Source organism: Puma concolor, chromosome A3 (assembly GCF_028749965.1).
Source record: "Puma concolor isolate L17-30 chromosome A3, mPumCon1.1.hap2, whole genome shotgun sequence".
Taxonomy (NCBI): domain Eukaryota; kingdom Metazoa; phylum Chordata; class Mammalia; order Carnivora; family Felidae; genus Puma; species Puma concolor.
In genome coordinates this window covers 101281401-101299983 of record NC_141669.1, presented here as the reverse complement: position 1 = coordinate 101299983, position 18583 = coordinate 101281401, and the positions used below count along the sequence as shown (strand labels likewise).

At 36.1% G+C, this 18583-nt stretch overlaps 1 protein-coding gene across 1 annotated transcript in view; it reads left to right on the top strand.

Moving 5' to 3' along the window:
* MACROD2 (mono-ADP ribosylhydrolase 2) overlaps positions 1-18583 on the top strand; it is a 2047210-nt gene that overhangs the window by 530808 nt on the left and 1497819 nt on the right. Inside the window, exon 4 of the mRNA XM_086701648.1 lies at positions 1625-1654. Coding sequence (XP_086557774.1) covers positions 1625-1654 — 30 coding nt within the window. The remainder of the gene's footprint in view (positions 1-1624; positions 1655-18583) is intronic.

Here is an 18583-nt window from a genome sequence, read left to right as displayed (position 1 = left end):
TCAATACCATCTACATACATACTTTACACTCTCACTGTGAAGTCAGATGGATTTGGGGTCCTGAGTTGACAAAATGGCAGATTTTATGACATCAAAAGTGTTTTTTTTTTTTTTTTAATTTTTTTTTCAACGTTTATTTATTTTTGGGACAGAGAGAGACAGAGCATGAACGGGGGAGGGGCAGAGAGAGAGGGAGACACAGAATCGGAAACAGGCTCCAGGCTCCGAGCCATCAGCCCAGAGCCTGACGCGGGGCTCGAACTCATGGACCGCCAGATCGTGACCTGGCTGAAGTCGGACGCTTAACCGACTGCGCCACCCAGGCGCCCCAAAAGTGTTTTTTTTAACACGGTTGATTAATGAATTGCTATTTAGTTCATGATTGTGAAAAAAGTATCAAGAGGAAGGCAAGAGCAGCAGTTAGATGGCTCTGTCCTTGGAAGATCATATGGAATAAGATTTGATGCTCTAATATATTGACATATTAAGAAGAACTTCAAAGGCATGTGGTCTTATTGGATTTTCATGATATTCTCTTTAGTGTTGTAAAAATTAGCAAGCCATCACATATTTAACCTCATGGAACTATGAATATAGGCATTTGTTCATGAAATGATCCATTACCTATTGATGGAATCAGTAACACTTGGATATTTGCTTCTCTTAATTATGACAATGCGTGGTATGGACAGCACACTAAAGTTCAAGTTAAAGACTCCCACTCCTCTTTCCTAAATGATTTGTTTAATCTTTTGGTGGCTCAAGTTTCTATACAAAGGGACCTTGGACACCACATACTTTTTTTTTTAATACTGCTGTAGGATTTCTTTTTTTATAATGGCATGAAAATACCTATGATACATAAGAACGCTATGGAATAAAGCTCAGTGCAGTGTATATTGACTTTTGTTTTCAGGCTGTTATAATGACTAGATAAACATAGGCATAAAGCTGTTTAATACTTCAGCAGAAACCTGGAATGGGACTTTATGAAATTTTGAACTCTTGAAAGAAATTCAAATGGAATTATCTTATACTTAGCTTATTACTTGGCTTCTATAAATATGTATGCTAGAATAATGGATAACTGGGTAAGAAATGACACATTGTTTTACAACAATGCTTAAAATTTTGTTTCCTCAAATAAATAGTTAATGCTAAAAGTAATCTGTTACTAAGAGTTCTTACTGCACAGTGTCTTAAGATACTTTATTTGAAGATGGTTTATTAAAATTATCATTATTCTTTTATGTTACATGGTCCTTTGAAATCACTGAATTGCCTAAATAACATACTCTCTCTCTACTTGATAAAATAGAGAACATAGAAGGTTATTTTAGATATTGAACAGAAAATAAAAGAATCACAACATGTGCTTCATTTTATTAGAAGGGAGTACATATAAATACAGTCTTTTGAAGAGAAAATAGAGTTATTAAATTATTTTAATTTTCATGCCATCATAAAACAGTAATAGAAGCTATCTTTATATGAAAGTACATAGTGTGAGTGTATGTGCGTATTTATAAGAGACGTGATCACCAGCAGCTTTTACTTAACCTATCTGGCGTATTATAGTTTTTATATATTACTTAATGTTTTCTGTTTGTTTTGTTTTAAACAGCAAATGCCAGTCTTCTTGGAGGAGGAGGTGGTAAGTCCTGAACATCACTTAATTTAAAATATTTTTTATTACACCTGCCACAAGATGTTAAGTTCTGTGATACTTTAAAGAAAATTAATTTAGCTATAATTATTAACCACAAAATGATAATCTTCTAGAAAATAACTTATAATAGAAATACATACATTGGTTTGTCTAACTCTTATTTAAAAAAAAACTTCAGAGTATGTGTAATACTGTTTTTATTGTCAATAAAACTTTGTATTTCTACGTTTGGCATAAGCTGTAACAGCTCTAAGCTATTAAGATGAACACATATAATAGATGGTGGAATCACTTTTAATGTAAATCCTAAAACAGTTCATTTGGAGACTTGTGGTTTTAGTTTTTTCATTTTTATTTTTTCTTCCTCATAATGGCTTAAAAAAACAATGACTTTGTAGCCTGAGAAATTAACATATCAGCCATTTACTTGAAAAATAAAAAAAGATATTAGTATTGGCACTTTGCTTTTTCATTTAGCTTGCTTAGAGGAAAATGAATGAGATAAAATTGAGATGAAGAGAGAGTCCTGTACTGGGAATTTTTTTTATACTAAAATCTTGGAGATATTTATTATTTTTATTTCTAGGTTGAAAGATGAAAGCTTCCTAGCCTTCCTATATAGAATATAGTAGGGGGGAAAAGTATGCAATAGAATAGGGTCCTTTTCATTTAAGACCCAGCTGGACATAAATAGGTTTGTTTTGTCTCTCCATTCTCCTTCTTCCACTAGTTACCTCTTTTCATGTACATGGTTGAAGTAGATGGGATTGCACAGAACGTTAGGCTTTCAAAAATTCCCTGGCCATCGACAGGAAGTTTCTGGGTGAACTTTATTTGGAAACTAAAATTTTAATCATTGTTCCTATATAGGAATCAACAGATTTTTAAAAAACAGAATCCTGGAAATAGAGATAAAAGAAAAACAGTTTAATCTAGATAGTGCTCTCATATTTTCACATGCCAATGCACACATTCTGCAGCAGAGTATTTCTCGTCTTCTTCCCTAAATTACGTTAGAAGATATGAATCGAGGGGCGCCTGGGTGGCGCAGTCGGTTAAGCGTCCGACTTCAGCCAGGTCACGATCTCGCGGTCCGTGAGTTCGAGCCCCGCGTCAGGCTCTGGGCTGATGGCTCAGAGCCTGGAGCCTGTTTCCGATTCTGTGTCTCCCTCTCTCTCTGCCCCTCCCCCGTTCATGCTCTGTCTCTCTCTGTCCCAAAAATAAATAAACGTTGAAAAAAAAAATTTTTAAAAAAGAAGATATGAATTGACAGGATTTCTCATTATACATTTTTTTGGTCTTTTTGGGGAATTGGAAGGGAAAATCTTCCTTGGGAGTTGGATTCTCAGTAAATTGTTATCTCCAGGTCTCTTATGTCAAGAAAACTTTATTAAAATAAATTCTCCATAGTGCTGATTTACTTACAAAACATATTAATATTTTAACAAATTTGGTGAATACTGTTAAATAGGCTAAATATGTCTCATGCACAGGTAGTCTAGATGTAGACTATACTGGTCATATAGTAATTCCATCCTGTCATCAAGCACTCAAGCTCTTACTTTTCTACTCTTCCTTCCTAGTGCATGGAACTCAGAGTCCATGGTAGTAATTGGAACTCTAGCCATTGTAAATATGTCAGGAGCAGTAAGAAAGGCAAAAAATTTTTAAAAAAGTGGCCCCTAAAAGATGAGTCAGTTTTCTTTAAGCAGCTTTCTCTGAAATCTCACATTATCCTTGAACATACCAAACGTTCGTTCATAGATACATACAATTTCATTCCAGGAAGCAATGTACTCATGAAAAAAAAAAGTGTTGCATTTCCTTTTGTTTTCTTTTTTTTTTTTTTTTTTTTTTTTATTTTGGTAAGGTCATAGTTAACTAATACTTATTTCTTATCCATGATACCTTTCTATTTAAAATACAATGATCTTAGCTGTTTACAAAGGGAATAAAAACAATAATATGTTCAGTAGAGGAAGATCTTGCATACACAGGTTGACACATAACAAATTTATGTCTTTAGTTTCAACCAAACTTAGATAATCACTAACAGCATTTTAAGGAAAAAAAAACACATTTCTCGAATGGACATGTGGGAGAAGGAGGAAGAACTTGGTAATTCTGGCATACAGCAGATGAGTGTTAGGTCATCTCTGTTAAAGGAAGGATTGACAAGTGAAGTGACATATTTGAGAAACTTTTAGTTAGAAGCAAGAGCCGGGTCTGGAGAAGATTCTGCAGATTATTTAGACCTCACTACCAGAGAGTGACTCCCTCCCTCCTTCCCTCCCTTCCTTCCTTCCTCTCTCCCTCCCTCCCTCCTTTTTTTTTTTTTTTTTTTTTATTGAAGAACAATTGACATAAAATTTTGTATTAGTTTCAGGTGTAAACATGATTCAATATTTACATACATTACGAAGTGGTCACCATAATAAGTCTAGTTATCATTTGTCACCATACAAAGTAGTTACAATATTATTGACTATGCTATATTTCCTATGCTATACATTACATCCCTGTGTGTTATTTATGTTGTAATTGGAAATTGTACTTCTTAAGTCCTTTTACCTATTTCATCTATCTCCTTACCCTCCTGCCCTCTGGCAACCATCAGTTTTTTTTCTGTATCTGTGAGTCTTTTTCTATTTTGTTTTGTTTGCTTCTTTGTTTTGTTTCTTAGATCCCACATATAAATGAAATCATATGGTGTTGGTTTTTATTTGTCTGACTTATTTCACTTAGCATATTACCTTGCAGTATCCATCCATGTTGTTGCATTCTTTCTTATGGATGGTACTATTCTAGTGTGTGTGTGTGTGTGTGTGTGTGTGTGTGTGTAAGATATTTATATATGCACACACATGTGATATATGTATATGGGATAATGGGATACGTACATATCATATACATATCTCATATTTTTATCCATTTTCATCCTTGGGTTGCTTTCATATCTTGGCTATGGTAAATAAAGCTGCTATGAACATAGGGTGCTGGTTTTTTGGAATTCGTATTTTTATTTTCTTCTGATAAATACCTAAAAATGGAATTGCTGGAATTAGTGTTCTGTTCTCTAAAAAGGAATGGGAGAGTGGAAGTTTTGATAAGGAATGAGTAGTCCCTGCCATAACGGGAAGTCAGGCTATCGTTCATTAAACCTTGTCAAAGTGTTTTGTTTCAATATATGTAAATGCAGTCGGTTTGCCAAGTCACTCTGGTGATTTGGCCTGTGTTTTGTTATGGTTTTTCTAAACTGTGTAAGTTATATTATTAATTTTTAGCATGTCAAGAAATTCAGGAACATGCAATCTCAGTTTTCTGTTAACCTGAGGTGTATCCTTCACTGTCTTCCTCTAGATGGTTGATTTTGCTAAATGCAGTTTTTGCCTTAATTCCTAATTTCTGAATTCTAAAATTGATGAATTGGCACCATCATAAAGATAAATTACAAGTGTTTAAGATGGGTGTAATTTCTTTCATTAAGGTAGGTCATTGATCAGTTTAAATTTATTTATGCACTTCTAGAGATGTCAAGATAACTCTAAAGTGCATGTCTGATTTTTGGAAAGCTGCATTTAAAAATTAAATCTAAGGCATATTTTTAGCCTTCTCTGAACTGAATTTTGGTCTTCTGAGTCTATGACAAACTTTTTAAATCCTGTCAATGATATTTGTAAAGTAACACGTAATAATCATCCAATAAGGAACAATTGAATTGATAAAATTCTCTTGGATTTAATCAAGGATTCCTTTTATTGATTTGAATTAACGTCTCTTCAAAAGCCTTGAAAGGGAATAATTCTTTGATTGACCAAACAGTTTGATCAAGAAAATTTGATGCTATGTAAATAATAATGGTATTTTTGATAATAAAAATGGTTCAAAAATGGTACCTTTTCTTCAGGTCTTCAGGGAGGCTTCCTCCAAATTGTACATAAATAGTACTTGAAATTTCGACAAAATCAGTGTATATAAAATTGTACTATCTTTAAAATCTTAGCGTTTTGTTGTTCTTTTCTAAGAACCAAGAAAAGAGGTTTCCTTAAAGGAGATCTAAAAAAAAAATGGTCACAATAATCCTTCAGTTCTGATTTGAAGGTGAGAGAATCACTTTACATTGGTGTGAATTTTTATCTTTGGACTAGAGGTGACTCCTTCTAGGAACTTAGTGTCATTGACTACAGTTTATTATAATGAACACATGTGATGAGGTCGCAGCTACCTAATCATTTCAGTTGAAATGCTTGGTAAAATGGGTCATCTCTGTCTATGTTTCTAGGATATGCTAAAGGTAGAGACATATAGTAATTTCTCACATAAGTGTGTGGCTGGTCTGTGGTAACTGGATTCTACCTTTCAGGAAGACTTTATATATAGTGAATGGTATAATGTTAAAAAACTTTAGAATTTCTATTAAATTTTTTTACAAGTTTTCTATCATTGCTACCAATACTACCCTGTATAGCTGTATAGTACATTGATATATAAAACAAGTAAATTTTAGTTTCTTACTTAGTCATTTTATTAGTAAGGATAGGCTATATTATGTGTGATAGCCAATAAACCTAAAAATCATAGAGGCTTAATAAAATGAGTTTTATTTCTTGCTCACATCATAGACTGAGTAGGATTGTTGGCTCGCCTACTCATGCTCTCCTATACATAGGAGATGTATAGGAAATACAGAGACTTGGGCTGCTGTCTTATCTTGTAGCTCCGCTATGTAATGTGTGGCTACTAAGAAGTCACAGGACAGGAGACGAGAGCTGGAGGATCCTGTGAGATATGTTTACAGATCAGTTTGGGAATGGCTCATATCACTTATGTTTACATTTCATTGGTCAGAATTCAGGCAGATGATCCCCAATTTACTATAAGGAAGGCTGAGAAGAATGGAATCTTCCAGAGTTTCCAGGAAAAGGAAATGGTATGGTAAAATATATAGCAACTATCTTTGCCACATAGTTCAAATGAGATCAGTGTTATTTTATTATTATTATTATTATTATTATTATTACTAATTAAATTAATGGCATAGGAAATGAGACTTAGGGAGATTTCTTCAATGTCATACAGCTTATAAAGGACAAAGGTTGAATGAGAATACAGGGTTCTTGTCTGCGACTCTAGAGCTCTTTGCCTTTGCTCTGTGATTTTTAATATATATTTTCTCTTTAGATTTGCCATTTCTTTGCACAGGTAGGTACCTCTGTTTACACCAGGAAAAATGAATGAGAAGACAGGAAAACATGCATCTGAGATATGGATGATGCTTTCCTTGGCTTATTTTCACAAGTCTCATCAAGCTCAATTGATAATTTAAAAGTACATAGAATGGCACTGTCTTAGAGTATTTGGATTGCTGCCCAGATTTATATACTTTTTTGGTGTGTATTTGAGGTTCAGTCTTAGAATACATTGCATTTTAAATACCTGTTCACTCATCTGTAATAAGAATGTTTTACATGTACAAAGTCCTGTGATGTAATTTTGGAATACATAATTTATAAAGAATTATGTATAATTAATTTATATAGAATTAAAAAGAAAAATCAGAATTAAAGAGCTAAGTTCTCAATTCCTTTCACATCATTACATAATAGGCCAGAACAAAATTTAGAATCTCTTACTTTAGATAATGTCTTTTCCCTCTTATTGTCACAATAATTAACATAAGACCAGTACCTGCTGCTAGAAACCAAATAGGATATTATTCATTGGATTTGCTTCCTTTTCCAGTCTGTCAAACTCCTGAGTGCTGAAGCCTGAGGCATAATGTTAGACTTGTAAAGTGACATTTCCTCACAGAATGGCAATTTAAGGTTGACTTTTCATATACATACCTTAGTAGGACTGCTATTTCAATTACACACACACACACACACACACACACACACACACACACACACACACAGACATCATATTTGTATCAATACTGTAATTTTCTACATTATCCTCGAGGTGATTCTATGGCAGGTTAATCTTAAGAACTCTAAGCAACTACTACTAAATAAACACTCAGGCCCAGATGGAATGTATGAGATAGCCATGTTTCTAGAATGAGAACATAGCATATATTATCACCTTTACCATTTCCAAAGGCTTCTTGCTCTCTTTCTGTCCCTTAAAGTGGGCCCAAAGATGAACAAGGTTCAGTGGCCTGGGGTTAGCAACTCGTCCTCTGAAGTCTCTTATTTCTTGTTTGGACAGTTCTACTTGCAGAACTGCAAGAGAGAATTCCTAATGCTTTTTATTATTAACATCCATTCAATGTTAATGAAGTTTATGTGAGGTGTCAAAATGTCTGCTTCAAAAACAGTGGAGTCATGAAACTATTTGGTGTTGTGCAACAGATACCATCAGTGTATCTTCACCCACCCATCACCTTTTTCTACATACAGACACACAGATGTGCACATATCCTTTCATTTATTTATTCATTCAACAAATACTAGTTCAGTAAATACTGTGTGTCACTGTTAATTATTGATTTGGCAATAAATGCAACCCTTTCCCTGTGACTAATCATGGTCCATATTTCACAGAAATTTTCTGAAGAATTATGATTCCCCAGGTTCATTCAAGTTTCAGTAATCAGATTCCTTCTTTAAAAAGCAGAACAGATATCCTGAAAGTCTTTTCACAAAAAATCTGAGTACCAAGAATTCCTAACATGAAAAGCAAAAATTTTAAAGGGCTTTTTGAGTGCGTTTAAGTCAGGGTGTTTTCATAAGTTACTTTGTAAACATTTAGAAGCAGAGTGGAATGCCTTCTCACCCTCTCTCCACACATTGAAGGGATTTTCCCTGACATATATCACTCTATTGCTCAAAATCCCCACAGTGATAATGTATTTCATTCTTGCTGAATCTTGAGATCTGGCCAGGCCTTGGGCATGCTGGGAAGAATCTAGGATAATAGTCAGCAGTAAGGGACCAAAGCCAGTGAAAACAGGTAGGCTGTTGGGGTTGCCCCTGAGGAGAGGCCATCAAGCATATCTGGCAGTGAGTAAGCCCCTGGCCTATGATCAGCAGATAGAGAGGTCCCAAACATGGACCTGGAGGGTTGCAGTGGTCTCTCAGTGATGAGAAAGCTGATGGTAAGAGAGACTCAGGAACTCTGGCCTTGTTGATCAGTCAGGGACAGTCTTAGGAGAAGAGCTATAGGAAGAGATGTGATACTAAATCATAGAAAACAGGCTTACATCTTGACTGCCTCTGGTAGGACTGATCCTAGACACTGCAGGCAGGTAAGCCTGCTAGAGGAGATCAGGAGGCCCAGATGTGAGGAAGGAAAGAGGAAGGGGGATGCAGGGGCAGGTCTGACAACATCAGTTACATACCGAACCAATCTACCTTTGTCCTCTCGTTCCCTTCTTTCCGCCCTCCTCCCTTTCCTTTCTCATTCTCTCCCTTGTTTCTTTACTTTCCTTTTTCCTCTTTCTCAGTCAACAGCATGTTCTGATTGCATCTTGTATACTAGATTTGACACTGAGGTAGCAAAGATTTTTATAGCTAGGGGCAGTTAGAGGTAGAAGCTTTTATTTATACATTAATATCTTAAGAACTAGGAAGGTTCTTTTTTAATGTTTTATTTATTTTTGAGAGAATGCAAACAGGGGAGGAACTCAGAGGATCTGAATCGGGCTCTGCACTGACAGCAGCAAGCCCGATGTGGGGCTTGAACTAACGAATTGCAAGATCATGACCTGAGCCAAAGCTGGACGCTCAACCAACTGAACCACCCAGGTGCCCCTAGAAAGGTTATGAATAGAAGAAAAATGAAGCAGAAGAGATGAAGTCAACATCTTAGAGTGGTTAGGGAAGCCTTTCCAGAGGAGATGACACTAGAACAATCTTGGAGGAGGAATATCATTTACCAGGAGAGGAAGGAAATTACCCACTCAGTTGTATTTCCTACTGTGTGATTTAGATATTGTATAGATACTCTGCTCCACGTTCAGTCATCCTCCTTACTGTTCTTCATTCATAGTATCCAGACTTTGGTCAAACAGTTTATTCTGACTCATGCCACTTAAAATGGAGTGAACCGTGTTAGAACTGAAGAACATAATTCTGGTGCTAATGGTATTGGCAGCAAACCTCCACCAGAGCAACCTGAGCAAGGTGGAGACTTGCTCCCTGCTGTCCCTTCTCCTCAGATTGCCTCACCTGCATCTCAGTCTAGGGACCAGTTCTGCAGCTGCCCACATAAGTTGGATTTCTGTATATGATTTCCTTATTCCACATGAGCTTGTCTAGTTCTATTCTTAGAAGTTTGACCCAACCCTGATTGCCCTAATCTTGCCTGCCATTTGTCACTAAGCCTCCCAGATGCTTCCTGGTGGAGGAGGGACAGGGGACTGAAGTGCACGTGATGTCTGTGTTTCAATTTTCCAATTGTAATGGCCATTCCAAGGACACACTTAGTTTATCCCACCTCTAACTTTGATCACCATGATGCCTTTATTCCAAAGCTAAATTTTAAAGTTATTCTTCATATTGACTGCATACCTACTCCCCTTCTAAGTGAAACTGCACCATCTAAAAATCCTGTCAAGGGGAAGCCCAATGTAAATTCTCCTTCTCATTCCAGCCACTGCTGATAGAACCTGGAAGGATGCATTTTCCAATTAGAGAATAAACTTCTTGAGAATAGAGACTTTTTAACTCATCTTTAAAACCCTGGCACCTTCTACTGTGGAGTAGATACTTTATTTTAACTTTGAGATATTACTCTTATCCTTATTTCAGTTTTGATCATCTTGCTCTAGAAAGATAATTTCTTTATCTTTAGATGATCTATAAATGAAAAAAAAACAAAACTAAAAATGCTTACAGCAGGCAACCTGAAGATCATATACATATTTATGCAGTAATTATTTTAAGCGTTGTATTTACTTTTATTTCTAAAAAGTTTAGATGGCCAGGGTTTCATAATTTTCTTTAAATACCATGATTATATGCTTTGAATCCTGGGGGATAAAGAGAACAATGTTTGTGTAGATGTGGAAATGAAAAACACAAAATTTGCATTCCCTGGATTTCCTTGGAAAAAGGGGAAGGCTATTGTCTCATTCATGTTTTGTCACATTGCAGATATTTTACCGGTTATGTCTTTCAATCAGAAATATTATTTTCATTATTGATTTTTTTTTTTGGTCAAAACCATTGGCAAAATTTTAAAGTGCTAATGTGCCAATTAATGAGATTTGACATTCATTTAGAAATAGGATCAACACATGCCTTAGGAAGAGTTTTTTTTTTTTTTAAGTTAAATTTATTTACTTATGTATTTATTTTTAATTTAATTTTTAATTTTTAAAATTTATATCCAAATTAGTTAGCATATAGTGCAACGATGATTTCAGGGATAGATTCCTTAGTGCCCCTTACCCATTTAGCCCATCCCCCCTCCCACAATCCCTCTAGTAACCCTCAGTTTGTTCTCCATATTTATGAGTCACTTACGTTTTTGTCCCTTCCTTTTTTATATTATCTTTGTTTCCCTTCCCTTATGTTCATCTGTTTTATATCTTAAGGTCTTCATATGAGTGAAGTCATATGATTTTTGTCTTTCTCTGACTAATTTTACTTAGCATAATACCTCCAGTTCCATCATGTAGTTGCAAATGTCAAGATTTCATTCTTTTTGATTGCCAAGTAATACTCTATTGTACATATATATAGCACATCTTCTTTATCCATTCATCCATCGATGGACATTTGGGCTCTTTCCATACTTTGGCTATTCTTGATAGTGCTGCTATAAATGTTGGGGTGCATGTGTCCCTTCGAAACAGCACATCTGTATCCCTTGGATAAATGCCTAGTAGTGCAATTGCTGGTCCATAGGGTAGTTCTATTTTTAGTCTTTTGAGGAACCTCCATACTGTTTTCCAGAGTGTCTGCATCAATTTGCATTCCTACCAACAATGCAGAAGAGATCCTCTTTCTCTGCATCCTCGCCAACATCTGTTGTTGACTGAGTTGTTAATGTTAATATTCTGACAGGTGTGAGGTGGCATCTCATTGTCATTTTGATTTGTATTTCCCTGATGATGAGTGATGTTGAGCATTTTTTCATGTGTCAGTTGGCCATCTGGATTCTTTGGAGAAGTGTTTATTCAGGTCTTTTGTCCATTTCTTAACTGGATTATTTGTTTTTTGGGTGTTAAGCTTGACTTCCAAGACTATGTTGAATAACAGTGGCGACAGTGGACATCCCTGTCTTGTTCCTGACCTTAGGGGGAAAGCTCTCAGTTTTTCCCTATTGAGGATGATATTAGCATTGGGTCATTCATATATGACTTTTATGATCTCGAGGCATGCTTCTTCTATCCCTACTTTCTTGAGGGTTTTTATCCAGAAAGGATGCTGTATTTTGTCAAATGCTTTCTCTGCATCTATTGAGAGGATCATATGGTTCTTGTCCTTTCTTTTATTGATGTGATGAATCACGTTGTTTTGCCGATGTTGAACCTGCCCTGCATCCCAGGTGTAAATCGCACTTGGTTGTGGTGAATAATTTTTTAAATGTATTGTTGGATCCGGTTGGCTAATATCTTGTTGAAGATTTGCATCCGTGTTCATCAGGGAAATTAGTCTCTAGTTCTCCTTTTTAGTGGGGTCTCATTCTGGTTTTGGAATCAAGGTAATGCTGGCTTCATAGAAAGAGTTTGGAAGTTTTCCTTCCATTTCTACTTTTTGGAACAGCTTCAAGAGTATAGGTGTTAACTCTTCCTTAAATATTTGGTAGAATTCCCATGGAAAGCAATCTGGCCCTGGACTCTTGTTTTTTGGGAGATTTTTGATTACTAATTCAATTTCCTTACTGGTTATGGGTCTGTTCAAATTTTCTGTTTCTTCCTGTTTCAGTTTTGGTGGTGTATATGTTTCTAGGAATTTGTTCACTTCTTCCAGATTGCCCATTTTATTGGCATATAATTGCTCATAATATTCTCTTATTATTGTTTTTATTTCTGCTGTGTTGGTTGTGATCTCTCCTCTTTCATTCTTGATTTTATTAATTTGGGTCCTTTTTCCTTTGGATTAAACTGGCTAGTGGTTTGTCAATTTTATTAATTCTTTCAAAGAACCAGCCTCTGGTTTCATTGATCTGTTCTACTGTGTTTTTTTTTTTCTTTTTGTTGTTGTTGTTGTTTTGATAGCATTAATTTCTGCTCTAACCTTTATTATTTCCTGTCTTCTGCTGGTTTTGGGTTTTATTTGCTGTTCTTTTTCCAGCTCCTTAAGCCATAAGGTTTGGTTGTGTATCTGAGATCTTTCTTTCTTCTTTAGGAAGGCCTGGATTGCTATATACGTTCCTCTTATGAATGCCTTTGATGCCTCCCGAGGTTTTGGGTTATGGTGTTATCACTTTCATTGGCTTCCATATACTTTTTAATTTCCTCTTTAACTTCTTGGTTAGCCCATTCATTCTTTAGTAGGATATTCTTCACTCTCCCAGTATTTGTTACCTTTCCAAATTTTTTCTTGTGGTTGATTTCAAGTTTCATAGTTTTGTGGTCTATGCATGGTATGATCTCGATCTTTTTGTACTTGCTGAGGGTTGATTTGTGTCCCAGTATGTGGTCTATTCTGGAGAACGTTCCATGTGCACTGGAGAGGAATGTATAGTCTGTTGCTTTAGGATGAAAGTTCTGAATATATCTGTTAAGTCCATCTGGTCCAGTGTGTCATTCAAAGCCATTGCTTCCTTGTTGATTGTTTGATTAGATGATCTGTCCATTGCTGTGAGTGGGGTGTTGAAGTCTCCTACTATTATGGTATTACTATCAATGGGTTTCTTTATGTTTGTGATAATTGATTTATATATTTGAGTACTCTCACATTTGGTGCATAAATGTTTACAATTGTTAGGTCTTCTTGGTGGATAGACCTCTTGATTATGATATAATGCCCTTCTGCATCTCTTGATACAGTCTTTATTTTAAAGTCTAGATTGTCTGATATAAGTATGGCTACTCTAGCTTTCTTTTGTTGACCATTAGCATGATAGATGTTTCTCCATCCCCTTACTTTCAATCAGAAGGTGTCTTTAGGTCTAAAGTGGGTCTCTTGTAAACAGCATATAGATGGGTCTTGTTTTCATATCCATTCTGTTACCCTATGTCTTTTGATTGGAGCATTGAGTCCATTGACGTTTAGAGTGAGTACTGAAAGATAAATTTATTGCCATTATTATGCTCATACAGTTGGAGTTTCTGGTGGTGTTCTCTGGTCCTTCCTAATCTTTGTTGCTTTTGGTGTATGCGCATATATATATATATATATATATATATATATATTCATTTTTTCTTCCCTCAGAGAGTCTCCCTTAAAATTTCTTGCAGGGCTGGTTTAGTGGTCACAAACTCCTTTAATTTTTGTTTGTCTGGGAAACTTTTTATCTCTCCTTCTATTTTGAATGATGGCCTTGCTGGATAAAGAAATCTTGGCTGCCTATTTTTCTGATTTAGCACATTGAATTATCCTGCCACTCCTTTCTGGCCTGCCAAGTTTCTGTGGATGGGTCTGCTGCAAGACTGGTCTGTCTTCCCTTGTAGGTTAGGGACTTTTTCCCTTGCTGCTCTCTGATTCTCTCCTTGCCTGAGTATTTTGTGAATTTGACTATGATATACCTTGTTGATGGGCAGTTTTTGTTGAATCTAATGGGGGTCCTCTGTGCTTCCTGAATTTTGATGTCTGTATCTTTCCCCAAGTTAGGAAAGTTTTCTACTATGATTTGCTCACATAACCCTTCTACCCCTATTTCTCTCTCTTCCTCTTCTGGGGCCCCTATGATTCTGATGTTGTTCCTTTTTAATGAGTCACTGGTTTCTCTAATTATTAAATTGTGCTCTTTTGCTTTCATCTCCCTCTTTTTTTCTGCTTCATTATTCTCTGTAAGTTTGTCCTCTATATAGCTGATTCTCTGTTCTGCCTCATCCTTTCTTGCCGCTGCAGTATCCATCCGTGATGCAGCTCAGTTATAGCATTTTTTCATTCTGACTAGTTTTTATTTCTTTTATCTCTGCAGAAAGGGATTCTAATCTGTTTTTGACTCCAGCTAGTATTCTTAGTATCGTGATTCTAAATTCTAGTTCAGACATCTTGCTTGTATCTGTGTTGGTTAAATCCCTGGCTGTCATTTTTTCGTGCTCTTTGTTTTGTGGTGAATTTCTTCGTTTTGTCATTTTGAAGGGAGAAAAGGAATTAATGAGGTAGAAAAATTAAAATTAAAAAAATAAAATTAAAAAAAATTAAAATTAAAAATATTAAAAATGCACACACACACACAAAATCGAATAAATAATGCTAGATCCTAGGTGTGTTTTGGTCTGGGTATTGAAAGTGGTTTGACAGATTAGAGGGAAAAAAGGGGTGAAAGGAAAAGTAAATCATTTGGGAACTTGAAAAAATGAATACACTGAAGTAGGCTAAAATGATATGATGCGAGCAAAATAGAATTTGAAAAAAATTACCCCAAAGTAAAGAATATACTAGAAAAAATTAAAGAAAATTATTTTTAATAAAAATTATAAATAAAAATGAATTTTTTCTCTTTCTGTATTCAAGAAAAAGAAAAGAAGTGAAAAAGAGAAAAAGAAAGAAAATTGAATAGATGTACCTTCTAACAGATTGCAATAGGACTATAATTACTTCATTTTCCCATAGAAGTCAGATGAAGCGCTTTATAGTCCATAAACTAAGCAGGCATTGAGACTTGTGTTCTTGAAGAACGACGTTGCCCTGTTGGGCGGGGCTCAGAGTAATGGCTCCATTCTCCACTGGATGGCCCTGCTAGCCTACTGGGGTGGAGTGTTGTGGTGCTCATAGGTGCCTATGCACATATGGGGGAGTTGTGAATGGCATCACCCAGCTACCTAGTCTCTAGTATCGGAACTCTGTTCTCCACAATCAGCAATTGCGTACCTGTCCTTTGTCCTCAGCTTTCACTCACTGCCCGCTTTTTCACTGTCTGTGACTAAGCCCCAGGCAGTTTTTGTCTGTCCCAAGTTTTTTCTCAGATGCGGCTTTTTTCCCCAGCCCCTTACTTCTGACGGACTGCAGCTTTGACCCATTCCGCCCTCTTCAGGAGGGTCTCACTGAGCAATGGCCAAATGTTGGCTGCACCCAGGCATGCTTGCTGGATCCTGCTGCTGCCAGTGCCCTGAGACTGCAGCAAGGTGCCAACCCTCCCCAGAAAAAGTTCGTAAGATAGTGTAGCAGCAGGGATTTTCAGGGATTGTGGAAAATCACAACACACATCTGGCACCATCCTTCACCCTTAAGGACCTTGTTCCAGCACCAGCGACTGTGAGTGTTCTCTGGGGTCTTCTGGGACCAGGGGTCTCACAGCCTCTACCAAATGTCCTTGTAGCAATGGAACCACTTCTCTCCATGTGGCCTGAGAAACTCCAGAACCCACTCTGCTCCTGGGGATTCCCCCCTCCCACCAGAACACCACCAGGTATCAAGCTGTGGAGTTTCAGACTCTGTGCTCCCCCTGTTTACAGTCTTAATGGAATTGAAGCCCTCTCCTTTTTCTTTCTCCTTTTTTAGGTTAGTCCCTGTGGCTGTTTCTAATTTTCCACTTTGTCTCCAGCTGCTTTTGGGGAGGGGTGCTTTTCCCATATTCTCCCTCCTGCCCCACCCATCTCCATCCTCTTTCCACCCACAAAAGCAGTTCCCTGCCCTCCATGGCCTCTCTCTTCCCAAGTTCACCTCTCCGCACCATGTACCTGCTGAATTCTGTGGTTCAGGTTGTGTAGATTGTTGTGTTAATCCTCCAATCAGTTTTGTAGGTGTGCAGGATGGTTTAGTGTTGGTCTGGCTGTATTTCATGGACATGAGACACACAAAAAACTTCCATGCTGTTACACCATTTGGCTCCTCTGAGACTTAGAAATTTTTAAATAAAATAGTGTCATCATTCCAGAACAGATAATATGGGAAGGGATTTTTCACATATGTGTTATAGGAGGGAGAGAGACAAACAAGATTGACAGAAGGATTTTAGATTCTAAAAATATGATACACAGAGGAAATAAAAAAAAACCCTTTCTGTAATAAAAATCCATAAATTATGGGTAAAATGTAATCAAAATTAAGTAGCTCAGTCAGCTTGCAAGAAAGAAATGGGAATCCTTGGCTGCCATAAATAAGAGAGTGCTGAAAAAACAAAGTGAACCAGAACTGTAATGTAAATTACATATTATAGGTGCCTTTGTGTAGTGCAGGTGGTGGTGGAGGATTAGACACCAGGAGGTATGAGTCTCGTTCTCATTTGAGGATATGAGATAATATTGTATAAAGTAGGAGGTTAAAGCTTAGATTCTCCTCTAAAGCCAAGATCATCAAGTTGTTACACTCTCAATGGAAGGGTGGACTTGAAATACATTCCCCATTGGCTCAAGAAAGCTATAAGGAAGACTCCCCTAATAATTAAGTATCCCAGACTTGCAATTTCATTGTGTTTGGTACTTAAATCCACACTACTTATGTCTGAGGGTGCCATACATGATCAAGTAACATAAAACATGGTCCTGGAGGTTACTGTCGGAGGCAAATTTAAAAGCATTCTGGAAGTAAGTTCCCAAAACCTAGGCCACAGGGTATTCTCACAAAAGAAAAAAAAAAACCCTGCTAACATCATCTAATTATCAGATATTACAAAACACATGAGGAACTTTATAGCAGAGGAGCCTGATGAAGTCTACTTCACCCACATAATCAAAGTCACAACCACAGTGATAAATCATGTTGATAGGATGTACCTCTTTCCTCTCAAAAAACTATAACTCTAATCTAATCATGTATAAAATATCAGAAAAATTTTAATAGAAGGGCATCCTATAATATACTTGATCAGTATGCCCCAAAACTATAAAGGTCAGCAAAAACCAGGAAAATCTGAGAAATGCAAAACTAAGAGGAATGTAAGGAGACATGTCAATTCAGTGTAATGTGGTATCCTGGAGGGTACCTGGAACAAAGAAACATTAAATAAAACTAAGGAAATATGAATAAACTGTGGAACTTAATAATAATATTTCAGTATTGGTTTATTAATTGTAAGAAATGTCTCATACTCATTTAATATATCAATAATAATGGAAACTGGTTGTGAAGTACATGGGAACTCTCTGTATTATCTTCTCAATTTCTCCATGAATCTAAAACTCTCTAAAAGATAGTCAGTTATGAAAAAAGTGAGGAATCAGTCCAAAATGGACACCAAGTATGCAAAAGTCACAATGAGCATCAAGACTAAAGTACCAAGAAACTAAGGTAGCCAGATAGCTATTAGAAAATACCGATAAATATGTTTAACATGATTCAAGGTATAAAAATGAGAATCCAAACTCTAAGATAATGATAAAACACCATGGTCAAAAAGGCAGATGTAAAAAAGAAACAAATTGAAACCCTAGGAGTTAAAAATGTGAAATTGAAAACTCTATTAATAGATTTTATAAAATATTAGACATAGCTGAAGAAAGAATTAGTGAGTTGGAAGATAGCACTGTAAGAATTTCCAGAATACATCACGGAGACATAAATAGATGGTAAATATGAAAGAGATAGAAGACAGAGGGAGGATATCCAATATGTATACAGTAGGAGTTCCAGAAAGTAAAAGTTTGAAAGAAAGACAATATTTGAAGAGATAATAGCTGATAATTTTTCACAATTGCCACAGAAATGTTACCCCATAGAATGCACATACTGATTTCTAGTGACAAAAAATTAAAATAACTCGAGAAATGAACGCATTATAGTGAAGCTGTAAAACATAAAATAGAAAGGTGAAAACTTAAATGACACCAGAAAGAATTTTCTACAAAGAAACAACTATTAGACTGACAACTAAATTATCAGCAACAGTAGATACTAAAAGGAAAAA